The sequence below is a fragment of the Telopea speciosissima genome, chromosome 3 (assembly GCF_018873765.1).
Source record: "Telopea speciosissima isolate NSW1024214 ecotype Mountain lineage chromosome 3, Tspe_v1, whole genome shotgun sequence".
Classification (NCBI taxonomy): Eukaryota; Viridiplantae; Streptophyta; class Magnoliopsida; order Proteales; family Proteaceae; genus Telopea; species Telopea speciosissima.
In genome coordinates, this window is record NC_057918.1 from 20,128,640 (window position 1) to 20,141,342 (window position 12,703).

The window sequence follows — 12,703 nt, forward strand, 5'->3', positions numbered from 1 at the left end:
AAGTTCTAAGATCAAAATGTAAACTTTAGGATTCTTGTCAAAGTACCACCATCATGATTGCAAACACCTAGGATTCACTTGGGATTCAAGAAAAAATTTTGAGCTAAAGATGTTGTTCAAGTCCAGTCCTGCAATCCATATTACAAAGAAATCTAAATTCAATGCCTAAAGTTCACATTCAAATCCTTGACTTGCAGCTAAGAATGATTAAACTAGTGATCTATTAAAGGAAAGTTTCCAATCAAAGGTAATAAAACAATGTATCAGGTACCGTATCGATCTCTGGCATGGTACAGATCGACTGTATCGGGCCATATCAGACCGGTTTGAGATTAAAAAGACACTTTTCAATAATTAAAAAAAAAAAATCCATTTTTCGGTTAATACAATAAATACCCATATCAAAATATTGATCTCCGGCAATACCGATATGTATTTACGACTGATACGATAATGATACCTAGAATAGAATGGCACCTACAATGCTGTTCATAAATGCATCACTATGCCAAAAATAGATTATGAGGAATACCCATCTATTCATAACAATTATTCTTCAAAACTAGGTATTAGTGGAGCTACAATCTTTAATGAAAACACATAAATTGATCTTATCAGCTTCCCTACTTAACATCCAAAATAGGGTTTCTCTCTCTCTCTCTCTCACACTCACACAGAGAGATACTTTGAGATTCTTTTTCCGTTCCTGTGTATGGTGGGAACATGGACATTAAAGCAAAGAGGGGAGCAAAGAGAGGATCCTAGTTCAAGGTCTATTCCATCCATTTCTGTGCTTTCTTTATACTGACTGCACCATAACTTGTCAAACTTAACCTCCAAGACAAGTAAGCTAAAGGTCACTACCTCTTTAGCATCTTTTTAACTAATTGTGATTAATTCTACCAAAAAAATTAAAAATAAAAATAAAAACTAATTATGACTAATTTAAAGTCAAACTCAAACCTTGTGGTAGTAGGAAATGGAAATCACGTTGTCACACATTGGCAGTGATCCTGTAAGATTGGAAATAATCGTAATATTTAGAGACTTAAGTATCCTCCGATGACTGATGTTCCAAAATAGCATCGAAGATTCCCAATGTTTTATGTGGTCTATTGGAACACGAAACGAATCCCGCCTACTTCCTGCAAATCTTTCCAGTTTCCAGTCCCGTTACGTTCGTTTGAAGGGTCCTTCTCCTCTCCCTATAAGATTAACGGATTCTCACCGGAAGAACAGAACCCAAGAGTCAACCCTTGTCGTGTCGTCTTCTTAGTTCGTTCGTTCGTTCGTTCTTTTGCATTTGAATTTTTGGTTTTAATGATGGGTGTTGGTTCCACCAAGATTTGATGGAATTCAGGATTGAAAGAATTTTTTTAGAAACATAGGGAATGATTATGCCTATAAAGAAGAAAATCTCAATCGATAAGTAGCTTTGGAGGAGCGGAAGCATTGGGGTTGCAGAGGTTTCGCCGCCGCAGACAATGGGTTCGTTGAGAAATAAATAGTCGGTTTGGATCTCAGATTCGCTGTCGTGGGCAGAATGCGTGATATGGGTTTTGTACGAAAATCGAAACTTTTGTTTACTTTGGAGTTGCAGAGATTTCATTGGTCTTGAGATGATGGGTCGGTGAATGGCCCATTGTTGGGTTATGCTGAGAGCTTAGCTGGGTTTTGTAGGCAATTCATTTACTAGGGTTTAGAATCTTACATGTAACGGATAAGTTTGAGATTGAGAAGATTTATCTAGACGAAGAGATAACATTAGAATTTGAAATTCAAACGTAATCCCAAATATTAAGGGTTTTTCGTTGGTGAAGGGTTGGTTACATTAATTGTGTTTTTTTTGTGTAGTTGTATTCCATTTTGTTTGTGAAGAATGTCGGGCGGGACACCAGTTGCAGGTGGGTTAATGAGACAGAGACATAGTCAGGGATATGGCTCTAGTGGAGATGACCTTGAGGATGATGCCTGCTCAAGATTTCAGCAAGCGACCTCTCAAATCCCAAAGGCAAGGACATGGACTGAGGTTGTGGAGAATGTTCTTTGGATTGCCTCTGCTGCATTCATTATCTACTTTGGTGATCGACATTCTAATCTCATATATCTTTTATGGCGGGATGATAGGATTAGGAGGTATAAACTAAAATCTTTGCCAATTTCCTGATTTGGGTTCTGTTATTGTTCATTCTAATTTCTCATTCTTGATTTGATTTGTGTTCTGTTATTTGATTTTAATTATAATTTGTTTGTTTTTCTTCTATACGTGTATAATGGTAGACTTCCTTTTCCTTTTTGTACTTGTTTTGATTGCAATAAAGATTATGAGGAAGACACATATTTACTGTTATTCAGAATTTCTTAATTTGGAACCTTCAGTTGAGAAGGCATAATTTTTATCCTTTTCCTCAAAGGATATTCTTTCTCTGTTTGTTTTTGTTTGTGTTTCTGTCTATCTATATGCCCAGGAACCTTCAGTTGAGAAGGCATAATTTTTATCCTTTTCCTCAAAGGATATTCTTTCTCTGTTTGTGTTTCTATCTATCTATATGCCCATGTCTTTTAATTAGTCTGTGTTTTGTGTGTATGTGTACTGTGTACTTGGTCTTAAATCTTCTTGTTGAGGGTGTACTAAATAGTCAATTTTGTTCTGGTAGTCCTTTTTTTCTTTTGTCTTTTGTATCCCCTCTTATGGTTTAGCTGGATTTCATGTTGTACACTAATTTTCTATAATTTTGAAACTGATGTCACATTGCCCTCTACTAAGATACTAAAGTGAAAGCACCAATCTTGAATTTAATTACATTTAAATGGGGAATCGGTATTGGTACACACATCACTATACTGACTGGAGAGAGAGAGAGAGAGAGAGAGCTGGGAAAATATATATAGCTGGAGTAATGTTGAATCTGGTGATATCATAATTTTCTTTGCAGCATCATACATTGTGGAGGCACTTCATATAGCTGGAGTTTCATGCTCTTTGACTGGATTTGCAAAAGGCTATGGATGCAATAAAATTAAGGAGCTTCCAAGGCTTACCGATGGGTTATCCACCAACCAAACTTAACTGATTGCACAGTTGTAGTCATCAAAGAGCTCTTCTACTGTATAGGACCTTAAGTCCAACTAAACAGTCAGTTCTGCATTGAGCCAGATGGCATAAAGATAACCAGATCTGAAGTGGATAATGACAGAATATAGGAAGTGTTAATATTTGTTATATTGGAAGTGGATAATGAGAGGTAAAATTTTGTAAAATCAAAAAAGAAAATAGAAAATAAAAGGAATCAGGAAGAGGAAAAAAGAATAGAAATGAGAGAAGAATTGCTAGTCACTCATTTCTTTTCATCAATTAATTATTAATTATCAGGAAAAGAAAGGGAGAATAATAGAAAATAAGAAAAAAGAATAAAGAAAGGAGATATAGAACAATGTGCAACAGAAAATCATGATATTTCGTGGTGGCAGCCACTAAAATAAACTCAATATTATTCTACCCCTCCCCCCAAAAAAAAAGAAAAGAAAATGCACCCCAAAAAATTTGTGGTAGTTATTTTATGAGTAAAGTTAATTATCTTTAGGATTCTACCAACTTGGCAACTAGTTTTTTAGGATATTTGAAACAGCACACGGATATTTGATTTGAGTAGTTAACCATCAAAAGGGTTCTGACCTTTTAACTCTTACATAGGAGATGTAACCTAGATCAGCTGAAGTTCTTATAATAGTTCTCCCTTGACTAACCTTAACTAATGAGTTACCAAGGTTTGAAATTTCAGATTTCAACCCCATTTTGATTTCTGTCAAAATCAAAATATTTTGCGAAACTATGCAAGTTACTCTAGGTTGTTGACTGGGGAATTGCCTTCCTTCTCTAAAAACTATTCTGCACGGTAGCCATCTTACAATAAATACAATTCTCCCAATGGGGGAAAGGACAACCTGTAAGACTGCAGTGGGCAACCAAACGACTGAAACCCTCCTGAAGAATGCTTCTACATCAGTTGTGAAATTCATCTTTCAATTGGCCAGTACAATTGGACAGTCCAATTTCATGGCAATATGTCACAAATGCTAAAGATCCCTGTATGTATGGGATAAAAGTGAAGTCCTGGACTGCCAATCTATATATACATTACTTGACAGAGAAGAATTGCCATCTAGTATGGTCAAACTTAACTGCTTTTGTTTTTCTTGTAGGTGGCCGTTATATCTAGGACTGATGGTTATTGTTTTGAATGTTGGGATCATATTTTATACAAGTCTTCTGGGATGGGGATTCAGGAAATCTGAAGAGAAATTGGAAATGTTGGCTCCATCTGCTGCACCAGTTGTGGCTGTACTTGGGCTTCTCTCCTTTTGCTTGTAAGACAAGTCAAACTTTCTGTTCCATCTGTCTCTATTTTCGTGTCACTGTATGCTCTAATGCCCTAGTGCGTAGAAGCCTCAGCTGAAATTTTCCCCTCTTATAGGTGGTGCTTTGCTTTGTGGCCAATTTGGAGTTTTTTGACCCTCCCTCTTCTGGTATAGTGTACCCTGTTTTGGCTTATCATACAATATCTGTATAGAATGTAACATTTATATTCTAACCCATCATTGTCATATTTGTCGCAGTTCTCATTGTTTATGGCTTGCATAGTTGTATCTCCATACTTGATGATTGGAAGATTGAGGCCTCAAACGGATACACTTCGTACAGATTAAGCTTTGCTCAATGTCGAAATCATAGTGATGTGAAGGCATGGGGTTCAGTAGAGAATTTTCTCTTAAAAAGCAGATGGGTCGCTGGACTAATGAATTCTTAATGGTTTTGGTTGTTGGCTTTCTCTGATGATGATGATGTTGCCAATGATGTTGTTTACACTACACGTAATAGATTTGTATCATGACATGTGAAACAAACAAATGCCAACAAGGTTTGCTGCTGAATAGGCTTTGAAAGGTAGATCCTCAGTTTTTGATTACTTCTTCGAGCAGAAGTAAACATTACTAAAGAAATGAAACCTGTATTTTGGCAATGGGGTGGGAGTGGGGATGCATGCTGAGGTTTTTGAGTGTATTGTTTTATACACAGTCTATTATCCTAATCAGATGTGGTATCCTCGCCTTTGGTCTTTGAATGATTTTGAAGATTTTTATATCATAGACTTGTGAGTTGTATTCTTTCTTTACTTGGTTGAAATTGTTGGTTGTTATTATCTTTCCCTTGTTCAAAAAGTTGTCTGAACCATGATAAATCACACCAGGATGTTGCATACAGATTCACTGAAGAGAAAACTTTGAAAGATATTCCTAAGCTAACAGGTTTGAGACTTGAATTAGACCTTCAAAAAGCCTGCATAAATGTGAGAAATCTTCAACTGAGGACAGTAGAATTTTTGTTGATGGACATGTCAGTCATATTTCTCTTATTTCAACTGCAATACATGTACTGAATTTTTTTTTCCCCTTATGATTTTATCATGTTCATTTTTGCTTATTCTGGGTACCCATTTTCTTTATATTCCATATCCATACTTGATCTAGATTAAGTTCAGAAACTTCTTCCAGTATATAAAATGTTGGAAAGTGTAGAATCTAATGGTGTCAAATTTGGTAGTTCACTGGATCATATGACCCATTTGTATTGGATTGTTCCTTGTGTATTTTCATCTGATATGCCTTCTCAGCCAAGAGAACGCTTAATGAACCCTGCCTGTGTCCTTTGGACATTTCAGACTGGAAGGGCTAAATGCAAAGGGTTTGGGGTGACTTGCAGAGGAAGTAGATATATTGGGATTTGGGCACAACTTTGGTGGTGTAAGGTGGAGTCAGTGCAGGAGCATTGGGTTAATGGAGGGATGTGAAGTGAGGAACAGAGAGGGACGGTTGGGTGGGGTTTTCCAATATCGAAGAAGGTAGAGAGAGAGAGAGAGAGAGAGAGAAGGTAGACTGCTCCGGCCTCCGGGCAATGAAAATGAGATTCGTAAAGCTCGACGTATTGACCGTTATTGGTTATATGGTTCAATGGTTTGACACCAGAAATAGAACGGTGCGACCGTGGGATCATTTCCCTGCTATTTTCTTAGTTTCAAAGGTGTTGTCTAATTTTAAGTTTGTCGATTTAAGTTTTTACTTATTTATAGTGCATTACTTTGCTACTCTGGCTTGTAACTCTCAGCTTAGAGGTCCTGTGAGACTATTTTACCTTATTTATCTTAAGGGGCGCTGTTGTCTGTGCTACAACGGAGGCTGCGACCAAGCACATGGGGGTGGGCGCAATGACCACCCGGCCCCCCTGAGTGACAGGCCCATGTGCCTGGGCGTAGCCTGCGTTGCAGCACAAAGAATATTCTCCCTAATCTTGCTTTTCTGGGCCATGAATAGAATGCTGCCAGGCTGTGTGGCCCCTGCACAAGCATGGGGCCAATGAGAGCTTGTACAAGGGCATCAACGAGGTGAGGTTTTTTTTTTTTTCATTTCAGGGGGGTGGGGTTGTCATTTCATGTGGTCCTATGTTTGGGCACAAGCTGTACATAGCCTGACAACGATCTCTTTCTCTTAATTGAATTAGACTATGAAAATTGATATATGGCTAATCTAGAGTCTAGACAATGTCCTCTCTATCTAATAGTCTAAACATACACATCATCTATCCACATCGTAGAAGAATATCTGCCCGTAAAGTTTGAAATAATAACAATTTAAACACTTGTGACAATAATATTATCCCCCCTCCCCTCCCCTCCCCTCCCTCTTTCTGAGTACTTAAAATGTACCATACAAATGTAACTCGGAAAGGACTTCTTCGTAGTAAATTTTGGGGATGTGAACGGATTAAATCCAAATTGAATATAACATTGACCATATTCGCAACCAATAAAGTCTTGAAATGATTTGAATTATTTTTTTTTAAACCAAATTTTAGATTATAGATCTCCTACACAAATCCGAACACAAATTGAATACGAATTATTGGCTATCCATTTACATCCTTACTAGAGATTGGAGAGTGGAGCAACTGAGTTCAGAGATAGTAGTGTTGTGGTAAAAAATACAAAATAATCTGTAAAAGGAAAGAAAGAAAGAATAAGATCAAGAGAAGATCAATGTGTTCAGGTGTAATATCACATGTGAGAAATGTGATACATGTGATTTGCATGAGCTCCAATAGGAGGCCCCATCCATAGATGGATACTATCTTAAAAATATTTTTTTTTGGTAAAAATCTTAAAAATGTTTGTGACAAAAATTAATTTAATTGTGTTCACAAGTATATAATTACGATGTTTTATATTTGATTTATACACAAAACAAAATTATATTTGATGGTATGGAAATATCTAGTATAGCACCAAAAAACTTATTTTTATTTAATTAGTAAAAATATTTTTCCATAAAATCCAGCAATGACAAGTGGATATATACATTCACTCAATTATCTAAGATTATATGTTCATGGAGGAGCAGAGATTGTCACTTGGTTCATACAGGGATTTGCTACAATCGTTGAGTTATGGATTTAAGTTTTTGCCGGTGGGATGCAAACCCGAACCCCCCTCTCTCTCTCTCTCTCTCTCTCTCTCTCTTGGAAGTAATAGGAGCTTCCACCACCACTATCGATGCAGATTTCATGACAGAGCGATAGAGGGAAGATGGGGGGACAAAAATGTAAGAAAATGAAACATTGAGTGGATAATTTGGTGAACGAAAACCTATTTTTAGATAATCTTGTAATTTTCTCTTTTTTGGGGAGGTAAAGAGATTCATTTATTTAGAAGAGAAATGCTTCTATCAAAGTCATTCATAATTTTTTTTTTGGGATAGGTTCTACTCTATCCTATTCTATGAGGGAGGGATAGGAGATGTGAACCAAGAAACTTGAACTCAAGATCTCCTAGTAGCAATGGGAAGTTCATAATTTTCACCTCAATTATTTTGTAAATAACTCACCAATACTTTTTTTGCAATAAATTGACAACCTGATACATGCAAAGATAATCTAAAAATATAATAAGAAAAAAGAAAAATAATAGGGAGGAGAGAGAGAGAGAGAATAGAGATTTGTTTTACAGACAGAAACAATTTAAGATTCAACACAATCAAAAGTCACTTCATTCATTTGAAATGTAAATAAATAGTTGAGTTGATACAACAACCGACTACAAGACTCGATGTAGTTCCAACCTCTTAAGTACTAGCGTCTAACTACCTCCACTAACATAGTTTTATAGGCTGTACTAACTACTTACAACTGCAAATCAAAATACTCACGTATCAGCACATAACACAACCATAATCTGCTAAAATAGACAGCTCCAGATGAGGGGAATCGAGCTGTCTATCTTTCCAACAGTGGGAGAGGAGAGATGGGCCACAGTGGGAGAAAGTATGGCAGTAACTCAGTGTAGACTATGGAGTCCATATACGGTAACGGCACTGAACTGCTTCCACTCTTGGAGTTTTGATAAGGTGAAAGAGAAAGATGAAACCACTGATACTAATAAACACAGCTTTGGGGTTATGAGGATGGAACGCCACTAGAATGCAATAGTGACAATGGATTAATCGAGAATCAAAATATGGATAGATTTGAAGCTCTCGTCTCAACGACCATTGGCACTTGTTTGAATTAAAAACCCATAACTTCATGAGCGAACGATTAGAATTAAGCGCTACCAACTGGAGTAGGCCATCGATAGACTCCCCTATGAGAGAGGAGGTGGGTAGGAAGTAGTCACAAGGAGGAGTTTTAATGGTCATCTCTATTATACGGATCATACACAACTATGCCGCCGGGATACTCATTACTGAGCCAGTGAATGGCTCCTCTTATCACAGTAGACTTCATTTCCCCTTTCTGCAAGCAGAATTGCTCATACGTCTCAACAGTGACCGCCACAGTGGATAGCCGCCATTCGCCCGTCTCGGAGGAGAAAGTCACAATCTCAATTGACCCAATAGTGTTCATATTCATCTTCGACCGGACAGTCATCACACGCACCACTTTGTATTTGTATCGGATTGAAGCAGCAGCATTGGGCGAGCATACATCTTCAAAATCAGCTGCAGCAGCAACAACGAGACCCATATTCACCAACAGCAACCGCGGATTAGGAGGCGGCGGAGGAGGAGGAAGAAGAGGAGGAAGTTGGTAAGACTCCTTGGACAGAGGGCTGTATATGTAATAAGTTGGTATAGGGTGGAGACTGCGGACCAGAAAAAGGCCATTGGAAGAACAGATGATGTAGCCGAATTCATTGAGAATTTCCTTGAGATGATTTTAAATTGATAATGATATCTAAACCTTCTTCTTCTTCTTCACTTTTGGTAGTGTTTCCAAGAATGTTCCAATAGGTATTGTTTGAAAGAAACCCAATAGTGGGCCGCTATTGCTTCTGCTTCTGCTTCTTCTTCTTCTACTTTTTTTGTGGGACAAGTAACTGTTAAGGAAACAAGGGTCGGAGATAAGGCTGTGCCACCTCTTTGATACACACTTGAATCTGAAGACCCTTTTGATTGGCAAGCAAATTAGAATATTTGTAAGAATCTCATCACTTCCACACAACTCTGCGTCTTTGTCTCTCCACTACTGCCAGACATGTTGCTGAGAGTACTACTGTAGCTATGAGGGCTGTGCATGCGCTGCTGCTGATCACTCCTGCTTATGAGAGAGATGAAGTAAGAAATCGAATGAATATGGATATAGAATCGATAGCTAGGGATGAACCCAACCCCAGAACCACCACTCAATTTTGTAAGTCTGAAAAGGAAATCCTATGAACCAAAGAGATTTTCCTTAATATTATTCTATGCTGAGAGAGAGATTTTCAAATCCGTGGAATCAACTGGCCAGTTCCCACAACAGCCCGCCACGTGGAATTAATACCGATCCAATGGTTGGTAGATCAAAATTCAAAATGACAGGCCACCATCTACCAACGATTAGATAAGCATTAATTCCATGTGGCGGCACCACCTGTGGGTTGAGCGCAACATGATGGTCGCTAAACCCTAAGCCGCAGAGGATCCAAATCGGCGGATTTGGCATATTCGAATCCCTGATTCCACTTTTTGAAACCTTTATGCAGAGAATGCTCTAAAAGGATCATGTGAGATGATAAAAATAGAAAAGACGACAGAAAACAACAGTTTATCCTTAATTTATTCAACATCACCCTTCGATTTACAAAAATTGGCCATCAAATAGATTTTTCCCTCTGACTACCAATAAAAGGATATTTTTAATTTATTCAACATCACCCTTCGATTTACAAAAATTGGCCTTCAAATAGATTTTTCCCTCTGACTACTAATGAAAGGATCTTTAAAATTGTATGAGAGATGGGTGAGCCGTTTCTCTTATAAATTTACAAATTCCAGCATCTGCATATCATCTTTGGACAAAAACCAAGAATCCTTATTTACAATTCGGAATAAATTTTGGATTGAAAAATAATCCAATGTTTCATCGTTGATCTGTGGATCTGTATAAACATATGCATATACAATATTATACCGTGATACTTATAATATCTTCACCTTAAAGGAAACAAGAAACTGAAATCAAAACCAATACCACAAGCAAAGCAGATCAAAAAATAAATAAATAAACTATAACCAATACCACAAACAAAGCAGATGGGGAAAAAAAAAAAAAAAAAAAAAACTTAAGAAGAAGAAGCAGCAATGGAGTCCAGGAGGAAGAGAGATGGATGAGCCGAAACCGATATGCACAGTGGAGAAAGAAGGAAGTACTCTGTGTCCACTCTGTACAGAAATAGGATTACAAAGATTGCTGGAGTATCCTTCTCAATATAGGAACTCTAGCTGGTACAGGATCACAGAATATCTATATAAGAATAGAAACGATGAGATGTTAGAGATACACTCTTTATTTATGACATTGTCATCTGTTAATTTCTGGGAATATCTATAACACAAGAAGCAGAATTGAACAAAAACAACAGCAAAATAAACATTACAAAACAGAAGATCAAACACTTTTAAGGGACTAAGCAGGAAACGAATAAAAGATTACCTAAATCAATAAATCAAACGCTTCAAAAGATTACCCAAATCAAAACAGGGAGAGAGAGAGAGTGTCAGTGAGAGAGAATACAAGAAAAACTCACCTTTAAAGTATGCTCTAGTAGCAGGAAACGAACCTTAACCAAATGCCTGCAAGAAAATACTAGCACAAATTAAATAATAACAGAATCCTAACCGCAGATAGGTTCAAATCAGGGAAAAAAAACAAAAAAAAACCTAAATCGGAATCAGGGTTCTGAAGAGAGAGAGAGAGGGTAAAGAACGGGTTATGAAAGAGAGAAGAGCGAGAGCGATGGAGAGACAGGGAAGAAGAAGATCGAACCTCTTACTACCGTCGGGCTTTGGGACGGATTTTTATCGCCCCAGTACACGGATCCCCTATTTCACCTCCAGTGCACCTCTGGTTGCTCGACCGTCGGATTCGTCTACGGCGCAGCTGCCCGAGCGGCCATAACGGCGCACAAACAGGGCCGTGCGTAATGACCGTCTTACCCCCGCTTGGGCAGGGGTAAGGCGGACATTATGCATGGCCATGTGCCTGCGCCGTTATGGCCACTTGGGCAGCTGGGCCGTAGAGGATTTGTGTTGCTCTCGAATCATCTGGTTTTCACACGTAGGGGTTTCCTCGCATTCTCTCAATCTCTCGCTGCAGGAGATACCTCACGTTCGGAGATGGCAACCAGAGCCGAACCCTGATAAACCCTAATACCCGATAGTTCTCTCTACTCTTTGCCTCTTTCCCGTAGTTCTCTCCTCTCTCACGTGCAGTTGCTTCTCCCTCACTTGATCGCTTGCCAAAGAAGCCGCCAAAGAATGCAACCAGAAGCCGTCTCTTGGCAGCTGCGAATCAGAGGTCTGTGATTGGTGATGCTAAGATATTTCCCCTGTTTTTTTCCTTTCCTTTTTTTCTTTTCCTCTATTACATCTTTTACAACTAGCGGATTGCAATCCGAGTGAGAAGGCAGACAATCTTACAGTTCTATGTGTCCGCCATGTGACTTACAATGGAAAAAATATATTGCAGAAGTATAAAGGAAGCCCATTTTCAGTCTTATATGCTTTTTGATTTATTGATAATTTGAGTGCTTCAATGTTGCTTGATGGCAAAGTATATGCTAAAAATAAAATCAACGCTTCTTTGTTGGTTCTACTCCTTTACTCTTGTTCTGAAAACTTTTCTTAGTTATCCTTGTAATTGCCTTTGTGAGTCCTGGCATCTATGGAATAAAATATGCATTCTTTGGAGTTTGGTCTTCCAGTCATATTCTTGGTTCTTCAGATTTTTGGTCGGTAGTTGTTTTATTGATTCGGATGGTTCTCGATCCTTCCTAAAACATTTGGGGTCTCTTTTGATTTATGATGAAAATTTTCTTGTTTTGATAAAGTTCAGGAAGAAACCAAGAGCCGAGCAGCCGAAAACTGGAGAAGATGAAAATTGAAGATGAGAATGTGAAGGATTGAATCCACTACTACACATACTTCGACTAATACTAAGAACATTCTACCCCCCAAAAAAAAAAATTATGGTTTGAGTCTGTCAGACAACCGTGTGACCATGCTCTGATCACACGGTCATGGTTCATTCACCAGACTTAGGTTCCTATCTCCTTAAAATTCAAGGATATAGAGGTACGAGCCAATAGAACAGATCCTGTTCAAGTAAGGTCGT

General features: G+C 38.1%; 1 protein-coding gene and 1 pseudogene across 1 annotated transcript; one reads left to right on the forward strand and one right to left on the reverse strand.

Moving 5' to 3' along the window:
- The first annotated feature begins 1,810 nt into the window (after positions 1-1,810).
- LOC122653744 (transmembrane protein 128-like) lies at positions 1,811-5,137 on the forward strand. The gene is made up of 4 exons (XM_043847680.1): positions 1,811-2,136; positions 4,204-4,368; positions 4,476-4,527; positions 4,618-5,137. Exons 1-4 carry the CDS (start codon positions 1,880-1,882, stop codon positions 4,705-4,707), a joined length of 564 nt encoding a protein of 187 aa, XP_043703615.1. The 5' UTR covers positions 1,811-1,879; the 3' UTR covers positions 4,708-5,137.
- A 7,428-nt stretch (positions 5,138-12,565) lies between these two features.
- LOC122657169 lies at positions 12,566-12,703 on the reverse strand (annotated as a pseudogene).